The sequence below is a fragment of the Glycine max genome, chromosome 17 (assembly GCF_000004515.6).
Source record: "Glycine max cultivar Williams 82 chromosome 17, Glycine_max_v4.0, whole genome shotgun sequence".
Classification (NCBI taxonomy): Eukaryota; Viridiplantae; Streptophyta; class Magnoliopsida; order Fabales; family Fabaceae; genus Glycine; species Glycine max.
Window position 1 is genome coordinate 3,209,821 of NC_038253.2, and position 12,633 is coordinate 3,222,453.

General features: G+C 35.7%; 3 protein-coding genes and 1 non-coding gene across 4 annotated transcripts; 2 read left to right on the top strand and 2 right to left on the bottom strand.

Moving 5' to 3' along the window:
- Positions 1–65: 65 nt before the first annotated feature.
- LOC100779849 (uncharacterized) lies at positions 66–4,640 on the bottom strand. Its single transcript, XM_041011032.1, is given in 20 exon segments — positions 66–234; positions 327–413; positions 496–652; positions 879–920; positions 1,055–1,142; positions 1,377–1,497; positions 1,560–1,922; positions 2,070–2,161; positions 2,258–2,382; positions 2,610–2,626; positions 2,628–2,699; positions 2,800–2,925; positions 3,064–3,141; positions 3,281–3,364; positions 3,503–3,622; positions 3,749–3,838; positions 3,986–4,104; positions 4,197–4,231; positions 4,328–4,366; positions 4,368–4,640. Coding segments are annotated over 20 exon segments (2,043 nt in total). The 5' UTR covers positions 4,457–4,640; the 3' UTR covers positions 66–135.
- A 576-nt stretch (positions 4,641–5,216) lies between these two features.
- On the top strand, positions 5,217–9,070 carry LOC100793160 (cyprosin). Its single transcript, XM_006600358.3, has 14 exons — positions 5,217–5,351; positions 5,538–5,865; positions 6,132–6,192; positions 6,496–6,590; positions 6,700–6,812; positions 7,001–7,169; positions 7,256–7,295; positions 7,473–7,537; positions 7,613–7,726; positions 7,824–7,888; positions 7,982–8,138; positions 8,259–8,378; positions 8,617–8,705; positions 8,796–9,070. The coding sequence occupies exons 2-14, from the start codon at positions 5,551–5,553 to the stop codon at positions 8,878–8,880; spliced, it is 1,488 nt and encodes a 495-aa protein (XP_006600421.1). The 5' UTR covers positions 5,217–5,351; positions 5,538–5,550; the 3' UTR covers positions 8,881–9,070.
- Positions 9,071–9,189: 119 nt separating this feature from the next.
- TRNAG-GCC (transfer RNA glycine (anticodon GCC)) lies at positions 9,190–9,260 on the bottom strand. Its single transcript has one exon. It is a non-coding gene; the product is annotated as a tRNA-Gly (tRNA).
- Positions 9,261–9,507: 247 nt separating this feature from the next.
- LOC100794217 (rhomboid-like protein 14, mitochondrial) lies at positions 9,508–10,936 on the top strand. Its single transcript, XM_003550962.5, has 2 exons — positions 9,508–9,920; positions 10,003–10,936. The coding sequence occupies exons 1-2, from the start codon at positions 9,675–9,677 to the stop codon at positions 10,753–10,755; spliced, it is 999 nt and encodes a 332-aa protein (XP_003551010.1). The 5' UTR covers positions 9,508–9,674; the 3' UTR covers positions 10,756–10,936.
- The last annotated feature ends 1,697 nt before the right edge of the window (positions 10,937–12,633 follow it).

A 12,633-nucleotide genomic window follows, 5' to 3' on the forward strand; every position in this document is an offset into this window, starting at 1 on the left:
CACTAAACAGCGAAAGCTCAAATCATGAGAAAACACAAAAAACATAAGTTAAAGAAGAAGAAAAATAGTAAATCGATCATAGTATACATATGTTATTCAGCAGCCTGATGATTTCAGTTCTGGGTCATCCTTCCCTTAATCAAAATAGTAAATTGAGGCCAAACAAATCAAGACATCCGTAAGAATAAGATTGAACACATCATAAACAAACTTCGGAGCAAATAAACCCCAAACCTGCAAAAATTATTAAGCATTGAGCAAACTGTACTAGCATAAAATATTAGTAGTTGTAATACATAATATTTAGTAAGAGATAGCAAATTTACCATCAGGTGGTGCCGCCTTTGAATTGTGACACATAATATTGTGAAAGTAGTTGTAATTGCTGTCATGAGCCCATACGTTGTATACATCTATCTAAAACATTATTACATTGAACAAGCAATTCATTCAATGATCAACTAGTGGATCTACTAACAAATGGAGGAAACTCACTTGAGACAATTGTGTGAAAATAAAATGCTTTCCGAGATTAGCCTGGTACTTGGTTGCCACAAGAAGTGGGAGTCCAAATACTGGAAGGATGATAGAAAAACCAAATGTATGGATGGCAAGGAGGATTGCTTGGCGAACAAGCACAAATTCTTCAAACCTGAAAATTAACCAATGTCTCAATGATTTGATTTACCAATTGAACAGTAATAGTAATGACAGAAAAAAAAAAAAAAAAACCTTTAAAAGCCAATGACCGATTTCTCCAATAAAAACAAATTTAATATAGGGCTGATTGTAATGGTCACATTTGTTTAATAGTTCCAATATCTGGTCTAACTAGTAGCTCAAATGTTTGTTATATAAGCATGCTAATAATTATTTACCCTATAAATGCAGCACCATAGCGGAGACCATCAAATGCACACCTGAAATCAAAATTTTCAAAATCTATCATAAGACCAAGGGAATGCAGGACTGAGAAAGTTGCAAAGTCATACACAACCTATAAAAAATGATAATTATAACTCCAAAAATTAAACCTTGAAAGTTACATGCATACCAGTGACCACTGCAGAAAAAGAGACATGTAGCAAAGAGGCTCCATTGCATAATAGAAAAATTTCTCAGAGGTCCATCCTTACCACCTTCTATGTTAACAAACTTCGCAATAAAATAACTTGGAATACATAGAAAATAAAACATTTATTCACTAAAGAGAATGCAGCTCCATGCTCATGAAATTGACAAATAAATGGCAATACCCATTGCTAATCTACAAATATTAGCAGCATAAGTAAAGCCATGACAAAGATGTATTTGAAGAATCATGCAGCAAGATATAGCCAATTTATACAACATAAGAGCACAAAAAGAAAGAGCACCTCCAACTATGGATGCAAAAGCAACCATGGGACCCTGTTTTCCTGAAAGAAGAATGACAGTTGAACTCCACACAGTAATATGGCCATTGTTTTTGCAACTAAAATTGTCTTGCAATCTAAACTACTATTCTTAAATAATTGTCCAAATGCCAATAATAACAACTGTCCCAAAGCAATAGCTTAAATGATTCTAGGTATATAACTTCTTCCAATGCTTTGAGGCATCAATGCACCACCAAATCCACCACTGTCAGTGATCCAATGCACAATTATTAGCATATAACTCAAGATAGTGCCCAGTATAACATACTTCCATGGCCAATCAAAGAAGCTGCCACTGGCGGCCTTGTAAAGCCAAGCTGCCAGCAGAATCAGAACTACCATTGGTATAACTTCAGCTGCATAGTCCCATACAGGTAAACCTGAGGCTATGTTGATGATCCATGAGGTAAAGTCTTTCATGAAAGCAGATGTGGCAGCCTGCTTGGACAGCCCAACTTCAATTGCAAATCGGCACAAAGTGCTCAAAATAAGGAACCCAATGCTCTGAAGAAATGATAATCAAGTTCAAGAGCCATTTAATTAGAATTTCAACAAAACTTCTATTGGCACACATGCCTTAGAATGTAAGGAAGTTAACATATAATACTAAGCTTTTAGACAAAGAAGAAAAAAAATAAACAAAATACATACTTCTATTAGCAGCTTCCCCTGGATAACTGATTGGTGTAATGTCACAATTCCAGATGTGCTCAAAAGAAAATTTGATACTTTCCATTCCACCACTGACAAAAAAAATTGAGTGAAAAACACAATGACTATGTAAAACATCCTTGACAACCTAAGTGGAATGTATGTGAAAAAAAATACTTCACACTTACAGATAGAACTGTTTGAAAGGAAACTGCATGCACAAATGCCCAGTAAGAAAATTGTGAAAATTGAGCCAGTGATAATGTAAGAATCTCCAGATGATGAGAACATTACACCATGCTTCTTGTTTGCCCTTAAAATAGTAAAAACTTGAAATATAAGTGATATTAAAAGAAACTTATTCTACCACTCCCAATTCTCTAAAACTATTTCTTGAATTTTCTAGCACTAGAGGTAATGAGCGTGTGCAAGAGGAAGTAAAAGATTGTTAGAATTTGGAAAGAGATATAAAAGAAACTTAAAGACACCAACATGTTTATTGTCTATGTATGTATAAACTTCAAAAGGGATAATAAATACCAGATCCAGTTGACAAGAACAAGAATCAAATTCCGGGGGCACAAAAGAAAGAGGCTTCTTAAAACTCATGGCAAAAATGGCAGTTTCCACCTGCATGATGTCATCATAAATATCATAAGTCAATTGGGGAAAAAATATATAAATGAAAAAAAAAAAGCAAATGAAAAGACACAATAGGTGTTGTACAGACCTCTTCAGCACTCCCACCACCATGATCACCATTTAGGGTTTGTCCATGGTCACCCATGACCACAAGCATAGTATTTTCATGTGAGCTCCCAGGTCCAGACTGATTTTCCAGAACTTAAATAACTCTCTAAAAGAATTTAGGTTAGTTTGCCTATTAACTCATGGAAATCACCAAATAGGCAAATACTAATCCAACTAAATTGGGTAAAAACATGAATACAAAGTTACCACAAATTTTGTAAGATCAAGAATTACAGAAACTTACCTCTAAAATGGTATTGTACTGCTCCAACTTTTCTATCATTGGGGTGGAGTCCACACCAAATATATGTCCTGCGTGGTCCTGAACCAAGCAGAATACCATACAGAACAAAGCAAAAATTACTTATCATAATGGTGCAGAATGAGAATAGGAGTAAGAGGGCATAGAATGCAAATATTAGGATTATTAGCTGAATAGTGTGAACTACAATCAAGCATACCACTCCAAGAAAATGCGCAATAAGAACATCCCAATCTTCTTCGTATAGGGATAGTAATAGGTGCTCTATGCATCCATTGTCAACCTAGAAAATAAACAGCAATATGTCATAGAAATTGAATTGATGGACCAAACGAAAAGAGTAAAGCCAACCCTACTCTACATATATTGCAGGCATTAAAAGACTACTAAAAAATCAGGCTTAACAGGACATAAGGCCTACCGTATGAAGATCTTTGACATTGAAAGAAGGGTACGGATATGATCTTTCAAAATGATGAGGAAATAACTGAGTCCATGTGTCATCGCCCATCATAACAACTTTCTACCCATTTTGAACCAACTGTAAGTAAACACATATATTCAGATAGCAGAAACTTAATTAAGAACTTGTTTCAATTTGAAAGTGACGTAGTAAACCAATATTTCAAATGGAAAACATCACAAGCAAGAAGCTAGAAAGAAGTACCTGATTTATGAAGTTATCTTCCACAATTGCCGGTGCACTGAAGCTATTACCAACATCCACAAAAGTTGGAAGTCCGCCAGTTGTCAATCCCTATCAAATCAAAAGCTACCAGTTAAAGATATGAAACGCCAAATCCCCAATTCATACACATTCAAAACAATCTAGCAGCAGAGGAAGTTGCAACACTAACTGATAACCGTGACATGATGCTTTCATGAAAAAAAAAATCAATTAGACCTTCAAGCGCTGCAAACTTGTGGTAGGAGGATCAGCAATGGCTTTGAAAATCCTGGCGGACAAAGGTCGTGTAGATGCCACGTTCTTCAAAACTCGCTTATCCATCCACGGCTTTGATTCTGTCACACAACACATAACATAACCAACACAGTAACTAACAAAAAAAAAAAAAAAATCGTTTGGCAAGTGAAGAACAGGCAAGATAGGTAACCTGCAAAGAAGGTGCTGGGAGCAACAAAATCAAACCTGAAACGCAAATCACATAACATAACGTGATTAATGAATGGTAATAGTTGTGAACATCATCCATATTCCATATATGAAGACGCATATAGTGTGTACCTGAGAGCATCGAGAACGACGATGAGGAGACGGTTAATGGGACACGTGGGAGCAGTGGCTCTGATAAGGAAGCTCGGTTCCGGTGAGGAGAAAACCGGTAGTGAAGTGGAGCAACAGCGTCGTCCACATCGGCCATATGTATCCCCACTTCCCACGCTTTCTCGCCACCAACGACGTCGTTTCCACTCCTGCTTATGCGTGCTTTAAAGTCTCTGCACCCGAAATCAATCAAGCTAAAACCCCGCTTCGGTGTTCTGTTCATCGATCAATTCATCTAACTTGGCTTGCGTCTAGTGTTTTACTATTTACTAATTTTTTATTTCACTAAATGCAATTAACTAGTATTATAATATATTTGCAGTAAACAAAAATAATATATAATAGCATTTAAAATTAAATTTTGTTAATATTTATTATTAGTAGTATATATGAAATACCGTATCATAAAATCCATTGCATCCACGTCACAAACCAATGACCATTGGGTTGGGGAACATGCGTTATTTTTAACACGGGACTAAAAAAAACTAGGGAACTTTTTTGGCGAGCAGGGAATTAGATATAAACATTAAACAAGTACTGATTAAGTAACATTCGTTAATTAGCCGTATTACTCGTACTTAGGTGGAAGAACATCCCAAGTAGTCCACTTAATCGAACGTCTCCGTTCCTTGTATTGTACTTATGCTCTTAAGTGCTGAAGCTACTTCCTTCACCGTACGGGAAATTGCATTATCCTACGCGAAACTACGCAGTGGTTTCCATGCAAGTTAATTAAAGTGCTCTTTGGAACACCAAAGTAAAAAATAGGAGCCATACTTTGGTCTTTTTGGTGAAAGGGTAGCAAAATGTTAATGCTTACTAGTACTTCTTACCCACTAGTTATTAGGTACCAAGGAACCGTATCATGGTTACAGTTATATATGAATGGTATGTTACACCTATGTGTTGTAGTTCCGTGCCTGCACTGCACTATAACGTAACTCATTCTCAATACCCTTGCTTTAAGAATCATTGCTATCAGGTATCATTTTTTCTTTTTCAAGTTTATCTCTATTAATATTTGATATCAGACTATTAGATTGGTGACTTCATTTGTAGAACTAAAGACATAGAGAGTAGATAAATATTTAATGGTTGTTTATGATTATTAAGTAGCTTATTATGCATTGTTTCTGCTTAAAATGTCTTTAACGTGTTGAATTACCAGATGAGTTGAGAACATGGGTTTCAAGTATTTGCTGGTTGTGACGTGTGTGTGTGCTTGGTTTGGATCCTTGGTTGTTACAACTTCTTCTGGTGATGGGTTAATGAGGGTTAGTCTAAAAAGGAGGAGTTTAGATATTAGCAGTCTTAATTCTGCAAAGATCAAGGAGGTTGTTAATCATTTAAAAGCAGATGGAGTGTATCTGAAGAATTATCTTGATGCACAGTATTTTGGCGAAATTGGTATTGGGTCACCTCCACAAAGCTTCAGAGTTGTGTTTGATACTGGAAGCTCGAACCTGTGGGTCCCTTCTGCCAAATGTGTCTTGTCTGTAAGTTATATAGTTTATAATCTTGTTTTTGTCACCATCACATTGACATGGAGTATCCACCAATTTTATAGATAATTAATCTTTGCGAGAAATATGATTAATCACCTTTAGTGATGTTTTTCTTTCCAATCATATTTTTTTCATCTAGAAAACTTGAACTTAATACCTTACTTAAAGAGACCAAGTCCGGTTCCACATCATGATCTACTTCTGATGCAACCGAATACACCTTCAAATTTGTTTTCTTTGACTATGACTACCTGCAGATTGCTTGCTATTTCCATTCCAAGTATAGATCGAAGCTATCTAACACCTATACGAAAATAGGTAAGTTCGATTAGCATGGCATGCAATATGAAGTTCTTCAATTTGTTTTTACATGTACAAAGCTTGTATTTGTTATAGGAAGGAGTGCTAGCAAACAGCGGCACTTTTTCTCATTGGTTGAAATTCATGTTGATCTCACAAATCGGAGAACAGGACTTACCAAATAGGAAATGAAACTTACATATTTAGTGGACCTACATGAATTTCACGGGTTAAAGAAGTATATTAGATAATGTGTTCCTAGCATTTCTCTTGTTATACTTATAATGCCTATACTACAGTTTTTGTTTGGAAAATGTCCAGGAACACCTTGCAAGATCCCTTATGGCCGTGGGCACATTCCTGGCTTCATCAGCCAAGATAATATAAGAGTTGGGGACATCATCATCAAAGATCAAGTCAGTATTATGACTCTAATTAGTACTGTGATTGGTTGGGCTTTATGTGCTTCAAATATGTTTGCACTTTTGATTGATCTGATGCTTACTTACTTCCCATATCCTCCAGCAATTTGCTGAGATTACAAAGGAAGGACCGCTGGCGTTTTTAGCAATGCATTTTGATGGGATACTTGGACTTGGATTCCAGAATAAGTCAGTGGGACAAGTCACACCAGTGTGGTAATTAATTCGTTTGTTTATTATTATATTATATACCTTGCTATATTTGATCTTGATTTTTCCCTTTCATAATGAGTGAACAAGGTGCTGTGATTGTTTTTGGTGGTAATGGGGTAGAAAAAAAAAACTATCTCCTTTCTCTAGAGGTTTTGATGCCTCAAATACAGTGATTAGTTCTGTGAACACAGGTACAATATGATAGAACAAGGGCACGTGAGTCAAAAGATTTTCTCCCTTTGGCTAAACCAAGACCCTGTGGCAAAGGTAGGGGGTGAGATTGTCTTTGGTGGCATTGACTGGAGGCACTTTAAGGGTGACCACACTTATGTTCCACTTACTCAAAAGGATTATTGGCAGGTCTATTATATTTACAACTTTATTCACTTCTGAGTAGCTCTTAGCGCAACCATGTCAATATTGACATTTTGTGTTTTCATCTCCAGATTGAGGTGGGAGATATTCTAATTGCAAACAATCCAACAGGTTCTCTTTCATTTCTCTTCTGCTTGATGTTTAATCTAAATGCCTTGTATTTTCATTATTTTTATAATCATTTTCACAGAATCAATGTGTTTTTGACTGCCAACTTACACCGCTGTTTCCAGTTCATTTCTTCCATTTCCGTAGACCTGACTTGCAATATAAAATTTGAATTTCCAGGGCTATGTGAGGGTGGCTGTGCTGCTATTATTGACTCAGGGACCTCTTTGATTGCCGGTCCAACAGTATGATCTCAAACATTATACTTCAATCTTGGTAACTTTTTTGGTGTCTCTTTTCTTACTAGTTCTTGTTTGCAGAAAATTGTGACTCAAATTAACCGTGCCATTGGAGCAGAAGGATATGTGAGTTATGAATGTAAAAACATCATCCATAACTACGGTGATTCAATATGGGAATATATAATTTCTGGGGTTCGTTCTCTATATTTTCCACCTTATACTCAACAGTGATTATCCAAAGCTCTACTGGAATTTTAACCATTCTTTCTATATCTTCTTATGTCTTCAGTTAAAGCCTGAAATTATTTGTGTTGACATTGGACTCTGCTCGCGTAATAGAACATTTATAACAAAGTATAGTACTTTTCATTTTCCTCCTGATATTTCTTTTGAGACACATTCCTTTATTTCAATTCTCTTAACCAGAGTCTACCTTGAAACCTGCAGTGATGTTATTGAAACAGCTACACATAATGAAAGTTGGGGCGAGTCACGAACAAAGGAGAGCCCCTTGTGTACTTTTTGTGACATGATTGTCTTTTGGATGCAAGTTCAGCTTAAGCAAAAGAATACAAAGGAAAAAATATTAAAATATGTGGATGAGGTAATTGTTGTACAATGAGTTACATCTCAGAATTATCCTTTTCACTTTTGAATTGAGTGTTCAATAACTCTATTTTTCCAATTAAGGACTAACAAGCTCTTTGTTTTTTTTCTGTAAAAGCTGTGTGAGAAGCTTCCCAATCCCGTGGGACAAACATTTATAGACTGCAATGATATTGCAAACATGCCACAAATTACATTCACCATTGGAAACAAATCATTTCCTCTCTCTCCAGAACAGGTCTGAGTTTTATGGTCAATTTTTCTAGTCCTCACATAACTTTTCAGTTGCCTTGAGCATGCATTATGCAGAATGTATTTACATCAGCTACCTAGTTCCAGTTGTTTTGGCTCTCGAATTTTCCTTAAAAATGTTTGACAACTAAATATAGCAAAGTTTCTGTTGGTTGTTTGAATTCATATTTGTTCACTATCACTTAACAGTTCAAGAATTTAATATTCCTTTTTTTTCTTCTCAGTATATGCTAAGAATTGAAGAAGGTTGCAACACTGTCTGCTATGGTGGTTTTGTTCCTCTAGATGTGCCAGCTCCACAAGGTCCCCTCTGGTAATGAATAATATTCGTATGACTACTGCTGCATATTATTATTGTTATAGTAATTAGTAATAGTATATGACAGTTGTAGCATGGTTGCAGGGTTCTTGGAGATCTTTTCTTGGGGGCTTATCACACAGTGTTTGATTATGGCAATCTCCGTATTGGATTTGCTGAAGCTGCGTAGTCAAAATTTGGTGGTGTTATTACAATGCCAAATTGTTTGTAGGAAAAAAAAAAGAGAAAGAAATAAAGGTTTATAGGATTTTGCAGCATTTAAAAACCGCAGACCCTCAGAATTTCAGTGCTGCAGGGTCTCTTGTAAATGTTGATTAGTAATTTGGTATACTTCATGAATAAAAATTGTCCCATGTAAACATAAAAAGCTAAGTTTGTCATGGTAATGCGACTGCAGAGATAAAAGGTTTAAAGGTTTAAAACCAAATGCACCAGCCGGGAATCGAACCCGGGTCAGGTTTAAAGGTTTAAAACCAAATGCACCAGCCGGGAATCGAACCCGGGTCTGTACCGTGGCAGGGTACTATTCTACCACTAGACCACTAGTGCAGTTTGCTTGTACTCCATATCTTTTGTATATATCCAAAACAGAAGTTGAAATTATCCTTCCTTTCCAACTAAATGTGTAGATTAACCGACAAACAAGTTCAAACTATCCTTGCTTTCCCTGTTCATACTGAACAAAAATCATACTTGGAATATTTTTTTATTGATTTTCAGTATAAAAATTATCATAAGTCTGTCTCTTTATATTAATAATATATAAAGATTAAACTCAAAACTTATTATTTATAAACAAGTTTATCGAATATAATAAAGATTAAGTAATTTGAGTGTAAGAAAAGCGCAGAGAAAGTAGCCCAAGGGTGAAGGAAATCTCTGGAATTTTCTTTGGCCTAATAAATATACGTTTCTTGTTTTCCAAGGCCTGTGAATCGGAATTGGGATTTAAATTTAATCATTATGTCTGTTTCTTCAATCGGAATCACGAACAACATGGAAGTGAGAATTGGGCAAAGGGTTTCTCGCGGAATGCTCCCTATCCTCGCTCTCCACACCTTCAGCGAGTATTACCGCTCCGACCACAAACCTCCGGTCACCGCCGCCCTCATCGCCGCCAACACCCTCATCTACCTCCGCCCCTCCTTCCTCGACCCCCTCATTCCCCCCATCGAACAAGTCTGGTTCAACCCTCACCTCATCCTCAAGGTCACTTTTCTAAATTTCCTAATCTCTGTATTTTTATTTTTAATCGGGAAATGTTAATTTGTTAGTATGAGAAATGTTACAGAACAAGGACTTGAAACGCTTCTTGCTGTCACCGTTTTACCACATCGGAGAACCGCACCTGGTCTACAACATGCTATCCCTTCTCTGGAAGGGGTTTCAGTTGGAAACCTCAATGGGAAGCGTCAATTTCTCTTCCATGGTCGCTTCCTTGCTCGTTCTCTCCCAGGGCGTAACCCTAATGCTATCCAAATCACTGCTTCTGTTCTTCGACTACGAGAGATCCTACTACAGCGAATACTCCGTCGGATTCTCCGGCGTCCTCTTCGCCATGAAAGTCGTTCTCAATTCCCAATCGGAGAACTACACCTCCGTCTACGGAGTCATCGTCCCGTCCCGTTACGCTGCGTGGGCCGAATTGGTTCTAGCTCAGCTTCTCGTGCCGGGTGTGTCGTTTCTCGGCCATCTCGGTGGCATTCTGGCGGGGCTTCTTTATCTGAAGCTGAGGAGTACTTATTCGGGTTCTAACCCTATAAAAGTTGTCATTAGAGGGATTGTTGATGCTGTCAAGTGGCCTTTTAAGTTCTTGCCGCGGCGGGGACGGATCACCGGAAGGGGAACCGTTGGAAGTAACAGGGCGTGGAGATGCCAGACGTGTACCTATGACAACAACAATGGCTCCCTGAGAGTGTGTGAGATGTGTGGGACCAATAGGGGTGTGAGTGGGGTGTCTTCTTTTCAGAGGACTTCCCGTTCTGATGGGCTTCCTTTGGATGAGTTGCGTCGCCGGAGAATCGACAGATTTGGAGGCAGCTGATCGTGGTTTTCAGGTCACTGCAGGATCTGGTAAATAATACCATTGGATATGGCCATTGAGATTTAGATTTCACACATGTTAGCTGTTGAATTATAATGACTTTGCAATGAATGTTTTCATGCTATGCTAGATTGATTTGGCATTTTCTTAAATAAAATTTGGATACTTTTTTCTATTAAAATTGGTATTTCATTGGCAGGTTGGTTACTTTCAACTTTGTAACTAAAATCAACTGCATTTATCAAGATGGAAGTGTTAGTATTGTTTGTTTGTCAAATGCTGGTTGTTGGACCAGCATCCTTCAAACTTTAGGATCATAAAAGACGCACCTTAGGATGTAAGCCTCGTCATCTAAATTCTAAATTCTATAACTAATTTATTTTAGATATGATTGACGAATTACCGAAACGACATTCATGATGTTGCATATATAGTCCACCCATCCAACAAGCACTTATTAGTGTAAGTGATTGATGACACCAATCTGCACACACTTGCCTAACCTTCAAAAATACAGAAAAACAATTTCCGAAAGAGTTTAACTACACCTCTAGTACAAAAAAAAACAAACTACACCTCTGGTGCACAAGTTCGTAACAGGCAGTTAAGATGCTCTGATTATTATTTCGGTGCTATGTAACACTGAAAATATTTCATTCGGTTCCCAAATGATATGAAATTTATATTCAAGGTCTAATGTTTCCTTGGCAATGCATGAAATTGAACAGAAATCCTGGAAAACAAAATTAGCAATCCAGGGTCGACGACTCTAACTATCCATGGCCTAAAAAGAACTTTAAAATAGGATTTTTTTTAAAATTAATTATAAGTTCAGAATAAATTTTGAAGTTTTTCTTCAAACTTATCATAAAATTGTATTAAATTATCAAAATTAATGTTATTTTTTATTTCTAATAGAAATATTTTTTTGTTAAATTATCATAATTTATTTAATAGGTATGTATGATTTTATTCATTTCAAATTTGAAAATGTTATTGTTACTGAAGCAGTGGTTATTGACTTATTGGAATTGTTTTGATTATTATATAGTAGAAAATAACCAAATAATTTTATGAAATTGAGTATTCAATTGGTATATCATTTTTCAGTTATTTAATTCTTTTATAATTTTTAATTTTGAAAGTTATAAAATTTAGAAACGAAAAGGAACATTTAGAATATTTGAAAATCATATAATGTTTATGCCAGTAACTAGTAATATTTAGGTGGCTATAGTCTATACTTAAGATTCAGCAAAAAAAAAAAAAAAGGTTTATACTTAGGCTAGAAATTGATTTCATCATTAAGAATGAGATCATTTTTTTATGATGTAAAAATCTGCAATGACTGTACTTTTGTACTCCGAATTAAGTAATATGAGATTTTGGTGTCCCGAGTTTCAATTTTACTTGCTCTTTCCATATATTAGAATTGTGTAATTTTGATTTTTTTAAAATATTTAATAAATTTTAAATATGTGACATTAACAAATAAAGAGTGATATGCCCTGTTAATACAGGAGACAAAAATTAGGGGGAAAATATTGACAGTGGAGCTTGAAGCCTCACACATTCCTTCAACCCTAACAATATCACCATTGCTAAGCCAAAGTGTTGGTTTAATATATGAATGAAAATAATATTATATGCAACAAAAAAATAATATTATATATAACTTAAGTGTGCATATATTTATTATTACTAAATAAGATATTTATACTATATATAACTTAAACTTATATTTATAAATATATGAATTTATATTATTTTTTAAATTATACTAATGATATTAAAAGAATAAATTAATAAACATATAAAGTAATAACACTAAATATTAATACATATTGTATCCTTGGATCTTCATAGGGTCGAATCCAA